The sequence below is a fragment of the Prenolepis imparis genome, unplaced genomic scaffold (assembly GCF_030444845.1).
Source record: "Prenolepis imparis isolate NDT839.2.m4 unplaced genomic scaffold, iyPreImpa1.0 SCAF_6, whole genome shotgun sequence".
NCBI classification, from domain to species: Eukaryota; Metazoa; Arthropoda; class Insecta; order Hymenoptera; family Formicidae; genus Prenolepis; species Prenolepis imparis.
In genome coordinates, this window is record NW_028141164.1 from 11323174 (window position 1) to 11341905 (window position 18732).

The window sequence follows — 18732 nt, forward strand, 5'->3', positions numbered from 1 at the left end:
CGAACTAATTAAAGTAGTTTTTAAACAGAAGTGACATGTGGTTTAAAAGAAAAATTTGCATTAACATTAATTTAAATTAAATGTTTTCGTAATTTATATATTTTGAGAAAGTTAATACAGATTAACTTTAATATAAATTAAGAAACTATATATTTATATTATATTTTTAAAAAATATATATATAAAGGGAGATGGTAGGAAAAATTTGCTGCTTAATGATGACGACTGCAGTTATTTATAAAAATGCTCTTTATGTTTATTTACATGTAGATCCTTTTCCTCAACAATGTCAATAGTATTAATATATTATTGTAATGGTAAATTCGCTATAAGTTTCAAGATAGTCGCATGCTTCATTTTATTTGTTTAACGGATATTACATGCTTTTCTTTGTTATCGAAACGAGAACGGAAGCTACTCGAATGTTTACGTAATAACGCCAAAGAGAATTCTATTTAATGTTAGCTGCTACTCGTATAATGCTCCTTTTTTATTTTGCAATAATTGCCACTTGAATGTGACGAGAGAAATGCTACGGCATATCGTATGCGTACTAGGGAAGAAGTTTCTTGTTTAGCAATAACATTTTTTTTGCCTTATAATCTTTCGCGTCCACCTTTTATGCCTTCGAATATCATACGTGACTCCATCTTAGCGACTGTAATGCCTGTATATGTGGTTGCTCTTAATAATATCTGTCTCTAGTGAAAATAGATTACAAAGAAGAATTTCTTTTCTCTTTTATATCAATCAAACTCATATCTGAAATTTACAAAAAAGTGTGATCTTTCGTGCATATACACACACAATGATAACATTATTCGAAAATTTATATTAACGAGAAATAGAATAAAAGGTATCACACACACAAATGTTTCAACATGATGCCAAAATTATATAGTAATTCGGATTTAAATCTTACTGATAAAAATTAAAAAATATATGTTTCCCGAAAGAATTGCATAAAACAGCAGCGTTCTCTTCCGTATCTTTCACGATATTATTCTTTTTTTTAATACGGTGAAATATAATTTGATACGTACTACTTAATCGATTAATCAAATAGTAGGCTAAATCATTGAACGAGATGAACGCTTCGGAAGTAGGCAAGAAACGACAACAACTGACCTGGTTTTCGAAGACATCCCCTCTCCGAGATAGTTTTATATAATTATATAATTATTATTATTCGGCGATTTAACTAATTACTGCACAGTTCGTTAACTCGCATATATATATATATATATATATTAATTTTTGCCAACGGTTGTAGTAAAGTACATCTTGCTGTTCGATGAGAACCGGAGAAAACCGTCGATGAGAGATGCGGGGGGCAGGGGAAAGGGCGGGGTCGGGGGGCAGCAATCGCTTACAATATAAATGCGTTACGTATGTGATAAAAGTTTTCACACTTATGAAAAAGAGACAATATCTCATATCGTATTTATACCTCGATTAGAGATCGACGCACCGCGCGTAGTCGGGCCAGCCCGATTGCGACAACATGCATCGCTTGTGTGTATTAATTAATCAATTTCTCTTTTCTCTTTTTTTTTCTTTTAATCACTCCGCCTCATTGTCATTTCCTATCTATCGCATTTTTCGTCTCGATTAAAGATAGTCTTTTTTTTTCCCTTTGGCTCCGAAATACGCTACGTACAAAAATGCAGCGCGTGCATAGATGTGTATATTACATATGGATAGAGCTTTGTGCCATCTCTGCCTTACGTGTCAAGATAAATGAAGATTGTCGTCGTTTTTTCTCTCGGCAGATGCTTGAACATAGTATTTTTACATAAAATAAAAGATGATTTTCTAGACTGTTAACAAAAATGCGCGATTGCACGTGCGCGAGGGAGGAAAATATCTTAATTATCTTGGCACACAGTAAGATAGATAAAGCTCTATCTATATAATATATCTATGAGCGCGTGGCTCGATGGCCTTTCGAGAATAATAATACGTATGTATGTATATATGTATACGATCATATATATATATATATATATATATATATATGTATATGCATATACGCGCGTTTTTTTATATCAACGTAACAGCTATCGAAGAATCACGGATATGTACAATTAGGGATATGCCCGGCCGACACGTCATTAGCGTCATTAGCGTCATTTGGTTTTTCGCTCGAATCTTCTCAAGGATGATCTTTTCGTTTCGATTTTCCATTCTTATCCATCGAATCCTCGCGCTTTGTCTCTCTCCTCCTTTCTTCGTACGAGCCGTATATTTATCGACCGACGAACAAACACGTACAAGGAGACTTAATACTGAATCGTTTACGTTAGGATCAGCTTCTGGGAGCTCGTTCGATAGTGTCCTTAATCAGAATGGTCCCAAAAATATTAAGAAGTAATCGTTTCGTGCGCACGCCGCTTTTTAAACGCGTCTTTTGAAGTCGGCCTCGAAGAAGAGGGAAAGGATAGCGGACGAAGGGTTGAAATCGTTGAAATCGAGCATGGGTGCCGTCGAATATCGTTATAAGATGAAAGAATATTCCGTTCTACACACATTATATATATATCGGCAATCTTTTATTTTTTATCTTATATTACACGAGAGAAAGAATAAATTTTATTTAAAAATAGATAATAAATAATAATATACCTATATAGAAAGAGAGAAATGTGATATATAAGTCTTACTTAAAAATTGATTATTTCGGTCGTATTAAAATTTCGTTATTTTTCTCATACTATACTTTAGATGAATTAAAATAGAGCAATCTTTTACACATACTAATAAAATAACAAATAATACATCGATTCTGCACACTAAATCATTAAAATAGCAATCACGAATTGGATGTTTCTTCTCTTTGGCATTTAAATTTTGTATTATATAGCAAGGTATGTAAGTGAAAATAAAATAATATCAAATACATTTTGCAAAGCTATTTATTAGCTCTATCGTGATTAAAACTAATTTTTTTCCAAATAAATTTTTGAATTCACAAGTTTTATATTTTTATTATTTATTCATGCTTTTATCACGAATAAGTAGTATGTTAATTTTCTTTGATTATATAATAAAGTAGAGATAATTTACATAATTTTATAATCTCTATTATCTTCGTAATCTATAATAGTATATGAAAGATCAAAAAGTGGCAGTTGAAATATTAAATTGAAGTCAAAGTTAAAATTGCTGAAAAACTCGATTGTTGATTTTACGAATATTTTATTTAATATTTTACCGGCGGCGCCCATGCTTTCGGAGGCGAGTTTGGCAATCACATGCAACTCGTTGCAACGGCGGCACAACGAATGTTTATAACGTTTGCAACCGAGACGTGTTCGATAGATACTGTCCGTTTATAATCGATGATTCTCTCGATGCGGGGGTTTAGCCGGAGGTCCAAGGAGCGTCGAACATTAATTACAGTAATTGATTATTAACGTTATTAGTAGCCATTGTTCATTACTGCTATGTACATAACTTTTTTTTTTTTGGAAAATGCTGATATATGTATATTAGATAAATACTGTTTCGGTATGTATATAAGTATATCGGGATGCACTCTGTGTTGTGATTTTTACTTATTTTATTGTTACTGAAAGTTATTAGGTAAAGTGATATTTGTTGCACATTTGCAATTTCTAAGTAATGTTAGTTTTTCGCCGTCTACATATTTGGGAAATTTTCTTCGCAATGTGTGTGTATGTACGTGTGTGTGTGATAAAATTTATATAAATTTATTAAAACTGCGCGAGAAAAATATATTTTAGGTAGTGCGAAATATTTTTTTTGAAAAACAAGAAAGACAGATTTTATATATGTATATAAAATATGTTGGCAAGAAAGAATTAAATTATTCGAATAATATTTAGATATAAAAATATCGTCTTTTAAGAATTAAACGGATAGCGAAAAATATTGGCAAGAAGTCGCGGGGGATTTATTTTATCGCTCGCAATATTGTCAAGTGCGCTGATAGATGTATACAGTAAAAATATAAATCAGATGTTGACTATAGTTTGATCTATGTATCTGCAAAAGTGATTTTGTGATATGACAACAATTGCAATTTAACGACACCTACGCGTATAAATATAATTGGCCCGTGTCTTGCTTCTTTTTAATAGTTTGATTTACAGGCTGTATATTGGGCCAATTGTTTTTTCTCGTTACTAGCAACGGTCGCGTGTTAATCAAACTGTATCGATCTACAACCTCTAAAGAGATTACTTTATCGAACGACGTTTCTCTGTGTTATTTTTTATCTATTCGAAGATATATATACAAATATAATTGGCCTGCTTGCTTGCGTTTCTCGTTTATTTTCTATTCCATTTGTCTGCTATTGTTTTTTCTGTAGTTGGTCTCTCGTGGATATGTGATTATACGTATTTTCGAAGAAATGAGGTAAGAAGAAGGAAGTAGTATCCAAAAATATAGAGTCTCCAGTGAAGTCGCAAATCATCTCGGGAAAAGAATGCAGAGTTATCTGAAGAGTATCGAATGTATCTTTCTTAAAAAGAGGCGTTATAAAGAGACCCGAATTTTTTTTTACATTGAAAGAAATCTCAATCTCTGTAGGAGCGTCTCGAAAATATAAAATATCTGAAAGGATTCGGAGGACTCGTGTGGAAGACACAGGGCAAAGACTGTTTCGCGACTTCACTGGTCCGTGACGTCAGGTTCCGTATTGTGTTTCTCGTTAGCTAATTAACGTTAGCAAAATTACATTTTGAGAAAATTAGGCTGCCGGTCTCGAGTGTACGACGATACGCATCCGAATGCATATTTCGCGTGAGAAAAATAATTTAATAGAATGATATAGCACACTCGAACGCGAATTTTCATCGACACTCCTTGGTCTCGTATATATTTACAATCTACGTATATATATATGTATATATATATACGCTCGCTAAAACAGTTAGGAGAGAGGGACGGTAATCGAGAATGCAACACCGATCTACCCTCTAGCATTAACAATATATAATAAATACGATCTCTCTCTCTCTCTCTCTCTCACTCTCTTTCTTTTTCTTTTTTTTTTAAGTAGCAACTTTCAAAATACATTACATTACGACGCTCTTATCGGATTCTACTCAAATTCCTTATCACATGGTTGACTAGATGCAAAAAGAAATGGTTATCAACATTAATAGAGCGATCAAACAAAGTGCGATAACAGCGATATATTAAACTTTATTACGAAGCTTCCTCGCGTGAAAGCGCAACTCGTAAACACTTCAGGTACGACGTAAATGATAATAAAGATGCGCTTACAAATAATGAAAGAAGTCGCGTAAAGGAGTGCAGACTCCTTTTCGTGGATTACGATTGTGGTATCGATCAAGACAGACGGATATCTGTCCGATATGTTTCAAACAGAAACACGTTTCAAACAGGGAAGCACTTCCGATACGTCTTAACATATGTACGAATGTCGCGAATGTTGCTGATCTACGTTCACTTAGAATCGTACGTCGTTTTTTGGCAAAAATGTTTGGGGGGGGATCGCGCGGCGCTCTCTTTATTTCGTTGTACAAAAATAATAAAACTCAGGCGCAACGTGGTACTAATTTATTTTTTATCTCGACGCGCCAGCGCGTCGATCAGACGCCGACTTTTGCGTCCGACGAATTTTTTTATTGCCACACGCAACAAAATCAATATATCCGCATAATGCTTCGACATCCAATAGTCAGAGAAATTAAAGGGACCCAAGAGTCGCTTTGCCACTTAATGATTGTGCGATCGTTACGCTAGCGTCGAATTATGCGCGGTATCGTTTATAATTCGTGAATAAAATTTGAATATGGAAGAATTCGTCAAGTTCAGCCAATTTTTTTTTTTAATACTATTCGCGAATCGCGAATCACGCATCACAGATCGCGAATAATCGCGTATAATCTGACACTAGCATCACTGGTTGCTGCAGAGAGATCAGATATGCTATATTAAGAATCTTAAAAAATGTTTAAAAATGGCGACATAATTAGTCTTCTCGATATCGCCCATTTTTTTTTTTTTTTTTAAATCTGATTTATCAATGTTGACCTTACAATGACTTTATTAATCTGACATTTTGCTCAAGTATCGTGCGCGAAGATAATTGCACACGTAATATCGATTAATTGAGAATATCGTTTCATTGATGTTTTCATTAATGAAGAATTATTCTACTTTTTAAAGAGATCAACTTTTTTCTTTCGTTTCTTTTTTTGCTACATCTCAGAAAATTAATTTTTTTCTTGTATAATAACTCCGCATGATAAAAACGCGCTGTCTGATATTTCTTTAGTAACGCGATGATATTAAATATTCTGATCGTACCCTATCATCATCCGACTTAATGACTTACTGATTGTAATTTCTTCGTTCGTGACACTTGTATTGCGAAGATTCTAGACAACGTAAGATCCTTCGATTTCCTTCAAGTTCTTACTTCCGTTTGAGATTATCTCTACGGCAGAATCGGCGGCATGAAACGTTTCGTCAGGATCAGAGGACTAGCTTCCAATAAATTAAATTACAAGTTTAGAGTTGATTTCTCCGAGCGGCGAAGATCGATGATATCGACGTCGCCCTAGACTGCCACTATGATTTCCAAACTCTAAATTTCCTTAACGAGACCTTTTTCAAGTGAAGAACAGCGTTCGGTATATCGAATTCGCGCGCGTCCTCCCCGTCGGAATGAACTTCTCGTCTACGTCCTGATATCAGCAATCGATGTCTCAAGCCTCTGGAAGTCGGGTCTGATAATGCTTCCGAAACTGGTACCTTCTCCTTGCTCGATCCTGGCAGAGATACGGATCTGCCGACGGAAAATCCTTTGCTGATTCTGTCGAGAGTCGCGGGCAACAAATGCCGCCTCGGAATAGCCTGCTCTCTTTCCCTGAGGATGAATCTGCCTAGGGTCTTCCAGAACGCTTGCGTGCTGTAAACGTTCTCGTCGTCGTTCAACACTCTCAGCTGACGATTTCCGCTTCCGACAGCGCCGGCGCCGCCCCATTCCAGTTCCTCGACCAGGGCGAACTTGGACGGGTTCTCCATTCTTCTAGCCTTTATCAGAGCCTGCGCCAGTACGTCCTGCGCCGAGGCGCTCACCGGTACACGTAGAATCGCGTAAGGGATCTCTGGCGAGACGTTGTAGATGCAGACTAAAAAGGTGTCCGCCTCGTCCCATATATGGGTGGATTGGTCCCTCGAGTTGGAATCGTTGAGCTTTGAGTGGCCGGCCGTGCTTCTGATAGAGGCTAGCCAGGCTCTGCTGCTCGGATCGTCGCCCACTCGCTTCAGAAGGAAGCGACCTTGACCCTTCCACAGGGCCTGTGCCTGAAGGGGATGTTCGGTAGGATCCAGCACGCGTTGGGTCGGCAATTCTTCTCGGTCTCTCTTCTCCCATCCGCGAGATACTTCCTCCACTAAGATGTATTCGTCTACGTGATCGGGCGATATCCCGGCTTTCTGTAACGCTTGCAGCATCACTTCTTGCGTGGTACTCTCCTGAGTCACCTTCAGAATGGTGTACGGCTCATCCTGTATCACATGGTAAACCATCAAGAAGAACATCCGTCTCTTCAGGGTGACACCACCCAGGCCGGGATCGACTGTGCTTAATTTCTCGGGTTCTTTGCCCGATGAGAGACGCTTAGACGACTCCTTATGATCGCGGCAACATGTGTTATAGTCCAGGCTCTCCTCCTCCAACCGAGAATAGATGAAAAGCGTGGACAGGGCCAGCGGTTTGTTCTTGCAAGATCGTAATCGTACGTGTCGATAGCCTGGTCGTAGACACTTTAGCGGTATCACACGTTGCGCGATCAGGTGGTGGGAACTCGCCTCGACGACTCCGAAACGTAGAAACGCGAGGTCCTTGAACATTACTTGGAAGCAGAATTTCTCATTCCAGATGGGATTCAGCGCATTGTTCTGGATGACCTTTGTCTTGTGTTTCGCGCAATCGATCGGTATGCCGACCAACTCGATCTCGACGTACGTGCTGGTGACGAGGTTCGTAGGTGAGACGTATTGTCCCGAGACTATCGACAGACTCAAGTGCTCAGAGTGCAGCCCGTCAAACTCCTTGTCCCAAGGATTGAATCGTCTGTCAAGACACATTTGCAATCGTTAGAGAAAATTTATCGAGATAATGGCCAGATATAGTCGATTAAAATAATTCTATTCAACTAATTAAATTTTTTTATATAAAGGCATTTTTTCTTATAATAAAGATCAATTTTTATAATATACATTAAAATAAAATACATTAGAATAAATTACTTTATAGAAACTGCTATTTATATAATTCACAAATTAATCGATCTTTTACAATACAGTAAAAACACGCACGCGTGTTTTTCATTCGTACACATTAAAACAATTCTCGATTAACATACAAAATAGAATAGTAAATTTTAAAATTATTAAATGTTTTATTTCAACAAATTTAAAGATATAAAATTATTAGATTATAATTTATAGATTATCGATTATATTTAGAAATATAGAATATACATATATTATAGATCTTTTGATCTATATCTAGGTTGGTCGTAAATTGTCAATCAATTACAGAAAAATTAATTAGCAAGAATAATTTGTTTTTTTTTTTCATTATTTCTAATTTAGAAAATAATTATTCGATATAATTTATTTATAAGTAATTTATTTATAAAATTATAACACACTAATCGTTAATATTTCAATCGTTAATTTCCACATAAATTATTCCATATAATTATTAAAATTGATCTTTATTATAGTAATACAGGATAGATTGTGATATGAATTTACCTGTACATCATGTGTCCCTTGTCCCACATCACCGAGGGCTTTCTAACATATCCACATTGACCATTTTGCTCAAACATGGCTGTATTCAGATTCAATCCCGCGTCATCGGTTTGATAGTTCAACGCGACCATCTGAATTCCGAAAGCCCAAAATATGACAGGGTTGAAATTCGTGGAATCGATACGCATTCCTGCTGGATACGTTCGGATCAATTGAGTTTCTGCATGGGCGACTACGCCTAACGGTTGCTTCCTGCAGATCTTTTTCGCCGTGCTCTCGTTTAAAGATGAACATTGGAAGCAGGCTGGCACTCCGCGAGTGGATCTAATAACACGAAAATACAAAACATTTTATAATATATTTTTCTATCAAAATTAATATTCTTATCGAACAATGATTGCCAAAATATTACAATATTGCCGATTTGTAAAATAATAAAAATTCTAATATAATATATACAAGGAGAATAATTTTGATTAAATTAAAAAAACTACACGATAAGAAATTCTCGATGCGTAAAAATGAAAAGAGAAAGCATTTTAAGCATTTAAATGCTAAAAATAAGTAGAATAAAATTTATCTAATATTAGCAAAGAAAGTTCTGAAGAGAATATGAAAAATATAAAAATATATAAGAGATATTCTTGATGTCAGATATATATATATATATATATATTATATCGGATCAAGTTTTTATTTATTGCATCAAGAAACTAACCTGAAGATGTTCTCGATGTTGCTACCGCCGCTCGCGATCGAGGCGGACGTCGAGAGAGATTGCGGCGATCCTGAAGAGGATGCTATACTGCTGGTTCCTATACCGGCGATACTGTGCCTCTGAACCGGCCCCGTATGCGACGGATGTCGTGTCTTTCCTGGCACCGCCGTCCCGGGTGCGGTGTTCAATCCGCGAAATTTAATCGCCTGCAGATAAATCACTAGATCCGACAGCTCCTTGGCTATCTGACTGCTCTGTTTTTGCGACTTGTCATCCATCGCCGGATCCGATTTTAAACGAGCGTGCGGCGGTACTTGGCTGCCGCCTAGATACCTCTCGTAGCTCGAGATCGAGTTGTCTGTAAATTTCATACCAAACGGTTCGCGATAAATTTTTTTTAGAATTGTTCTAGGGAAATATAGGTCTCTACTCGATATTAATTTTATTAAATTTTTCCAAGCACACACACACTTCAACATTGATAATATATCGTTTATTAATTTTACCATCGATATTATCGTCCTCATCATCGTCCTCTTCGTCATCCTCGTCCTCACTAAAGTACTCGACAACCGACGTGCTGCTCACGTCAGTCCGCATCTGCTTCATCGAGGATGCGCGATCTGACATGAGCATCTTTCCGCGATGACTGAGAGGCGTATGAGACAACGGTCCGGTAGGATCGACCACTAGTTTCTTATTTTTTATTAAAATTCGGTAACGAAGCTGCGAGGGCGAAGGCAATTGCGGATCATCGCCGAAGTCGGATTCGAAGAGAAATTTTGTCACCAATTTCTCACCAAAAACGGACTGAAACGACGATATTCCTCGATTATAATTTGATCGCACTTACGACGATAATCAGTGGAAAATAATTTATCGCGCAATTAATAAGTGTACCTGAAATATCTGAGCCATTCGAGCTTGCTGACTCGGCGAACAATGGTTCTCGATGGAGAGAATCACGGGATAAGGGGAACTGACGAAGGCGCCCCGATCGATCGCTTCCACGACCGATCGGAATGGTATTTTGGTAGTAAATGTGTGACCGTGATAAATCAATGGGGACCCGTCGTCACCGTCCCAACAATCGAGCTCCACGCAGCGACATCCGGTTAAGAGCACCTATATAGATGTTATTAATTATTAAATTTCGTCCCTGCTAATTATGATTTGTTCTGATAAAAATTACTTATTTTACCGGACAGAAAAAATTCATTCTTTCTAAACTTTAATATTTAATATAACTTTTCGCAATTTTTAAATTTTTTTCCTATATTCGCAGAATTTTCGAGATGTTGAAGATGCTATTTGTTATCGATTCTTGAATTTCGAATGTTTTGCTATATATAGGATTCTTATATAAAATTAAAATATCTTAATTTAATTTATATTAAAATATCTTCATGATTAAAATATCTTTCTATTCGTCAGACGAAGTAATTTTGAAAATAGCAATTCACCTGTGAATATAGACGTTATTAATCATTCAATTTCGTCCCTGCTAATTATGATTTGTTCTGATAAAAATTACTTATTTTATCGGACAGAAAACATTCATTCTCTCTAAACTTTAATATTTAATATAACTTTTCGCAATTTAAATTTTTTTCCTATATTCGCAGAATTTTCGAGGTGTTGAAGATGCTATTTGTTATCGATTCTTGAATTTCGAATGTTTTGCTGTATATAGGATTTTTATATAAAATTAAAATATCTTAATTTAATTTATATTAAAATATCTTTCTATTCGTCAGACAAAGTAATTTTGAAAATAGCAATTCACCTGTGAATATAATTGCACGGAGGACTCTCCTTTGAGTTGATGCCCGGTCAAATAAGTGTTGTGGGAGCTAGCGATGTAATACTGCGACAGAGGCTGCTGCATCTCGGTTTCGAACGGTGTCGCGTACTCGTTTGGAAAGGCATAATTGTCCTTGTCCATCATATATCGCGCAAAACCCTCGAAAGACAAACACCATTGTGTGCGAAGTGCCGGGTCCGGTTCGTGCCTCTGAAATGAGAATAAATAGACTCGATTGTATAAGGTCGCATGAGCATGCGTACTGCAATACATTGACGTGGTCGTGTGAGCGAAATTGACATTTTCTATTTATCGGACAAGGCAAATTGAGATCAAGAGAGTGTCTCGAAATCGGGGAATCTGTTATAATTGTTCGGAAATTAAAGGAAAGATTGCGTTTATCGCGTCTTTAACGAAAACAGTTTTTTTTTTTTTTTCGCGAAATTCTAAACAGATACATGTACATCTAATAATATCAGGATATTAATTTCTGCGAAAAAAAAAGATATCAGAGAAGTGAGATTGTTGATTGAATATTTTTTTTAATGCAAAAACTTCTGAATCTAGTAAACATATTCACCTTAACGAGCGCCTTGATTTCCTCGTCGCTCAATTTCTCCTGCTGCCGAGACTCCAGGAATTTTGTAAATGTCGCCAAAGTGATTACTTGAGATTTCGATGTGTCCACGCCAGAACAATTATTGACTATGCTTGCCGCCGCGACTGCATCAAAAATCTGCTTCTTTTGCAAATTGCTGCTTGTTTTATATTCATGACAGTCGATAGAATTGTTCCTTGTCAGTAAACCTGGCACGTTTAAATATTGATTTCTCATTTTTAGATGTAACATTTAAATATTTAATAAAGATTAATAAATATTAAATATTTGAAAGTCATTTTTATATTGAAGCTAAAATCGATACAGCGAGTTCTATTTTCGATGTTATAAATAGGAAAAAATGAAAAAAAAATTATATATAAATTAATATACATTATAAATAATACTATAGTCAACTTAAAAATTAAAAAAAAATGTTTCCATCTATTTGAAACTAATGTTTAATGAATTAACTCATGTATTTACAAGATTGATAATCGCATTTCTGTAATATTAAGCGTAGGGATCATCTTTATATATGTATGTCTGTGTTGTGTATGTGTTTAGAATTTAAAATTTAACTTCACTGAAATTTTATATCAGTTAATCCTTATCCGAGGCTTACCGATTCTTTGTGGAGTGGCGTCGCTGGTCTGCCTGAGCACCGCTGGTCGCATGCTAAATTCCCTTAATGATCCGTCACTTTGACTACGGCACGTAATCGCTAATTGGTTGAATAAATCTCGCAAATCTTTCCTGGCTCGTAAGCTGAACGATCGGAAAAGCGCGACAAACTCCACAAAGTTCAGTTGTGTTTCATACATGATCGAAGTGGTACGTGCTTTCACTTGCCAAGTGGTCTCTGAGCTACCAGGTATACCACCGGATCCGTTCTTATCTTTTTCTCTGGAAGCAACACATAATAAACTACACGCGCGTTATTATATATATATTTTTTTTAATCAAAAGTTTATAAGTTTATATTGAAATAATATTTAATTCACAATTTTTTTATATTTCCGGCCTGAATAAGTTTTATTCTGTATATTCCGGACAAAATTTTTTATTTGAAATCGATAAATAAAAAAAATTTAATTTAGATATGAATATATATTAAAATGACGAGACGTACCTCTGGAAAGTGGCATGGTAAGGCAAGGAAGCGACGATACGATCAGCGGAACCGGGCGGGCTACGCGGTGGAATTCGGTCTCGACTAGCTCTTGGCGATGCTGGTAGGATTCTTGTTAAGGATTCTCTACTCCCCGTGATATGACGAAGAGGTGTAGTCGATATACCTCCATCCGAGGTCGAGGAGTCATACTGTTTTATACTCAAATCCTGTATTAAGTCAAAATTATTTAATTCGGTGAATATACGATTATATATACAGAGAAAATTTTCTCTTAGAATTTACCCTGAAAATTATGGTAATCGTGGGACAATATGGTATAGAAAGAATTTTATGAGAATTTCTCCCATTAATATTTATCATAATAAAAATAATATCTATTACAATATAAAATATAAAACATGTTTGATTAATTTTACTAAACTGCATGGTAAAATTAATCAAACATATTTTATATTTTATTGTAATAGATATTATTTTTATTGTGATAAAAATATTAATCAGAAATTCTCATAAAATTCTTTCCATATTGTCCTACGATTACCATAATTTTCAGGGTAAATTCTAAGAGAAAATTATCTCTATGTATACACGAGAATAAATAACACGTATGTATGCACGATTTTTTTTGTATCAGAATTATCGATTTACATTTCGTACAAGAAATGCAAAACAAATCTATACATACCTTGGTTAAAGCATGAATATTGCCAATCGATTTTGTCTTTTTGCCTTTAACGTTTCGTCTACGTAGAGTGTTGCTGCTCGTTGGAGATAGTGTACCAACACTTTCTGTCATGGACCAATCGCGACCGCCGAAAACGCGGATAGCATCGGCTGTCGTTGGCTGTTCCAAGCCTTCCATCGGCTGTTCGAAGTAGGAAAAATACAATTGGAGATATTTCTCTTTCAACCAGCGTGATCTACGATCTGTTAGTTGTTGTTGTCGTTTGAGGCCTCGCAGTATCCAGCATAAACCCATATACCATATTCTGAAAGCCAAACAATATATATACGTATTATACATAATTTGTATAACACAGCTATATACATATAGACACATACATATTATATATATAATTTCACAATAGTTTGTAAATTATTAGAGAGAATTGTAAAAGTTGCACGAAATATGTATGATGTAAGCTTGTTATTATCAATACTATTAACTATACTATTAACTATTAACGAATCATTAATATATCAATAGTATATCCAATCTTTTGGAGACACAATAATATATTAATTAATTTTTTATGCGTAATGAATTTTCACGCAGGAAAATTTAAAATTTATAAAACTTTATTTATTAAAAATATATTTCTAATTTTAAATTAGATTATTTGTGAAATAAAATATAATAACTTTTAAATTATCTTTTCTTTCTCAAAATTAAATTAGAAACATTTAAAAATTAATCGTAAAATCTGCTATATAATAGAACGCTAAAATTATTTAAACGAATACTTTTTGTATTCTATTTTAGAAGTTTATACATACTTGCTAAGGGCGGGGGGGCAGAGTAGGAAGATCAGTCGATTGTCCGGAAGATTCGATCCATACATGAGGCCGATACAGGAGTCGGAGCCCGGTAGGCCGTATCTCTTGCAGATGCTCCTGAGATCAGCCTCTCGGTCGCGATCGCAGCAGCCGATCATTATCTCCTTCACCGATCCCAGGTCGAGATATCCCTCTTCTAAAGTGACAGAAGCGCAATCGGCTTGTGGCTGCGCGTACCTGCCGACTAGGCCCGCCGATACCGTGTCCTCCGGGTTCGAGGTCAGTGAAAATTCTGTGAGAGCGGTACCGCCGACTTGCGCCGTTTTCAGGGGACTCCAGGGTGGTTTCTCCCAGACGAAGGTGCCGCAGGCGCGATCGACGCGTGCGAACACCAACGCCGTTCTCGAAGTACCACCCTCGCAGTCCCAGTGCACCAAAGTCGTGCCGTGGTGTAGCACCTGAAGTAGAAAAATATGGGAAATATAATTTATAGAAAATATAAATTTAATATGGAAGAAATATAAATATCGCAGTTTTGATATTTGATCGCTGCAATATATTTTATACGTCACACCAGTTCGGCTTATACAGATTTTTAAATAGCATAGTTTATATGAAAGATAACTTTCTTTTATAAACTTTAAAAAAATTATTTATCTTAAATTTTTACGCCAAATACAATTTTGGTCTCCAAAAGTTTTCCTATGTCACAATTTTTTTTTACACAGAGAATTTTCTCTATAGAATTTACTCTGAAAATCATGGTAATCGTAGAACAATATGGTATAGAAAGAATTTTATGAGAATTTCTCCCATTAATATTTTTATCACAATAAAAATAATAATATCTATTACAATAAAATATAAAATATGTTTAATTAATTTTATTAAACTGCATGGTAAAATTAAAAACATTTTATATTTTATTGTAACAGATATTATTATTTTTATTGTGATAAATATTATGAAAGAAATTCTCATAAAATTCTTTTCATACCATATTGTCCTACGATTACTATGATTTTCAGGGTAAATTTTGAGAGAAAATTCTGTGTCATCATAAAAACTTTAAATAATTAAAATTGTAATGTAAGTGTATAAAGAGAAAGGAAAAATCGTATACATCAATAGAAATATATTTTTCATGTGAAATATATATGTATAATTTGTGTCTATATTTGTGATTTCGCTCAAAGCTGTTGTTTCGCTGGTCTTCATACAATTGGATTTCACTATCGTAATGATATTATTTTCAAAAACAGGGCATAGGCGTCTGTGTGGAAAATATAAATATATTAATTTCAGCGTGCAAGGTATTTTGCTACTACGAGGTCGTTTTTGCAACTGCGTCACACCAAGCTCCTGTCCCGACAAAGTATATGTGCGAGACATTGCGAGTGCATTTATAACACTAATGGGACTTGTAATGCATTTATAACAGCGTTTATGCGGTCGTTTCTCTCCTCTTTTCTTTCTCTTTCTTCTGAGTGCAATGCAGATACTTTTTACACGTTCACAGTGTATGCATAAAATCGCTTATTTGTTGATGGATAATTGCTTGAATTCACAATACATCGCGACATATAATACGCAATGAATACTGCGCTTCAGATATCACATTAAAAAAAAATATTAATTTAATAGATTGGTATCAGAGATATTGAAATTTTGACGAGTTTAATGTTACATGGTAAAATGTATTTTACGTACAATTATCTCATTTCCATCGTCACACAAAAACAGAGATAATTTATACGTGTCGAAACTCAATAATCATACCACTTTTAATGAATTTTAATTTTTCGTTGGTATCGATGTGAATAAAAGAGAAAGGTGCGTATTCAATTAATTAATTAATTGATTTAATTTATATCGTAATGCCAGTGCAATCTTCATTTACATTTTTATTTTCGCAATCACATCGAATCATTCTTTAGATTTTTTCGCACGTTTGGCTGAGGCATTTTTTCATTAAAAAAATATTTTTATTTAAATGTCAAAAGATTGTAATTTTTGTATGATGATTTATTAGAAATATGATTCGAACATAAGCATTCACCGTGTTTGACATTTGTCTGACATTTCAACTTTTATAACAATGCTTTTAAAACGACATAACTAAATATTCGATTATGTATAAAATATTTCAAGAATATATAATTTATTAATTTACTTTGAAGTAGAATTGCCAAATATACATATAATGTTAAAAGTAAAATATTTATTTTTTAAATCAGAAAGATTTACATCAATTTAAAGTCAAAAAGTTTCATAGATAAAAGTAATCGCGATTGTTCGTGACTGAAGCGCGATATTTAACATTATCTCCATTATTGTGTATATATCGCACAAAACGATGAGCTGTACGTTCACGTCTGACTATATGTTCACATTTCCCAGACACTTAATGGTGCTAAATCAATTATTTTTACGAGATACCATCATTTGTAGAGGGATCGGATCGAACGAAATTGCGTAACTTCTTCCCGAAATAGCTACATACATATATCTTACTCGACGTAGTCAATGGATCACACGTTATTTATTTAACGAAAAAAAAAAAAAAAAAAACGCCGTTTAACAGTTGAGAGAAACGACTCACGATTATCGTTTGTACTGGAATTTCATGACAGGAGGATAACGAATTTATTCGTTATGAACCATTTTCTCCGCAAATACGTCGTGTTCCATTTTTTCCTCTTGCCACTCAATTAACGCTGACAATTGGTGGCACGATTCAAAAGGATGACCCGGTTTTTCGTGCTGCGTTACATTTTTTTTTATTGTTATTTTTTTCATCGGTCTCGCCAGGTTTTTCTCCCTCGTTTCCTCGTTTCTCCCGCATATTTCTCTGTTTCCTCTCTAATTTCCGCGAGGCATACCAGGAGTATGGGCGTAAGGCTGGTCCCTTTGAAATCCTTTTGACGTGCGGCAATCTACGTACTGACGGTATCTCTTATCACAGCAGCGCAGCGTTATAGAAGCTACATAGCTGTGACATTAATACATATTTCGAAATCGTCCACGAGAGTGTAGTAAAGATATTTTTATGCTGACGTGTATGTATCGATTTCTTACGCGTTCACCAATGTTCTTTAATAATAATTAATTTGGGCGTTATAACTTTAATATACTCTTACACAAACATAAATCATTTATTCTTTATTTCGATAATATATATTATATCAAGAAGAAATAGCAAACGTGGCACGGAAAGTCAATATCTTGCCTTTACTTTCGTTTGTGATTCGCATAGCTTAAACGGAAAACTATATACGATCTGAGGATCTCGTATCGTTTCATCGCTATCTCTCCTCGGCTATTGATATCAAAGAAAAAAAAAGACGTGTTTATTTAAATTTCAAAGGCGGCCTTGGAATTTCGTGGCAAAATAGCGACAGAAATTTCTCCCTAGCGTCGTGTGTAAATGAAAAGAGAATGCGAAACTTGGATCCGTTTCCAGTTATATAATTCTATATCGGTCGGAATTTATAATTTATACATAGTTTGTAAATCTGTACTCTTTATATTCTATTCGCATAATATCAGGCTGAAAATTCACAAGAATATCTTTTAAATTTCCAGACATTTTAAAATTCAATGTTACAGCTTATATTTATATGTAAAAATATTAAGTTCATTTCTGGATTTGTATCGATTATGATTATAATAGCAGACACGAATGTTATAAGCTGCTATGTCCTATTTAAGCAAATGGAGTTGCTTGAGATATAAAAGATCCTTCTTCTATAAAAGATCTGAATATGATATCGTTTTTCGTTTTATAGTATTTCAATTTTTGCTTTTCGGGTATGTAGGTTTCGCGATGTTATATTAAATTCATATTTACTTCGGAGCTATCACACACATACACACACCGTAGTTGAAATAGAATAATATTATTTATTTTAGCTAGAAAACTCTGACGTCAACGTTTTTCACAAACGTTAGGTATTATAATTATTTTGCATTAGCTATTTCTCGGAAGAACAGTTTAAAGAGTCATTTCCACAAAGGATTATACGATTGTACGAGAGATAGATCATCTACTTTATTTCGCGGAATGCTAATCCGTGATGATGCGACAGTATTATTCTTTGCTGGACTATATCGGTCACTGGATCTATCGTTCAATGATTTCTTTCCGTGACGTGTAATCCGCTAATTACACGGCGAGTGATGCATTGTTAAACATTACGGCTCGATATATA

General features: G+C 34.9%; 1 protein-coding gene and 1 long non-coding RNA gene across 5 annotated transcripts in view; one reads left to right on the forward strand and one right to left on the reverse strand.

The window, feature by feature from the left end:
* Nucleotides 1–18732, forward strand: part of LOC145936955 (uncharacterized) — a 141034-nt gene that overhangs the window by 3946 nt on the left and 118356 nt on the right. The gene's annotated exons all lie outside the window — the stretch shown is intronic.
* The window catches only part of LOC145936943 (1-phosphatidylinositol 4,5-bisphosphate phosphodiesterase epsilon-1), a 129768-nt gene continuing 111267 nt past the window's right edge, over nt 232–18732 (reverse strand). For 3 of the 4 annotated variants that reach the window (XM_083039625.1, XM_083039624.1, XM_083039626.1), the window contains exons 10-20: nt 14522–14979; nt 13710–14013; nt 13022–13230; nt 12515–12816; nt 11872–12098; nt 11274–11501; nt 10388–10612; nt 9994–10297; nt 9488–9845; nt 8770–9093; nt 232–8080 (exon numbers count right to left, since the gene is read on the reverse strand). In XM_083039625.1, coding sequence (XP_082895751.1) covers nt 6571–8080; nt 8770–9093; nt 9488–9845; nt 9994–10297; nt 10388–10612; nt 11274–11501; nt 11872–12098; nt 12515–12816; nt 13022–13230; nt 13710–14013; nt 14522–14979 — 4449 coding nt within the window. In that variant the 3' untranslated portion in view covers nt 232–6570. The remainder of the gene's footprint in view (nt 8081–8769; nt 9094–9487; nt 9846–9993; nt 10298–10387; nt 10613–11273; nt 11502–11871; nt 12099–12514; nt 12817–13021; nt 13231–13709; nt 14014–14521; nt 14980–18732) is intronic. The other variant, XM_083039627.1, reaches the window with a different exon arrangement.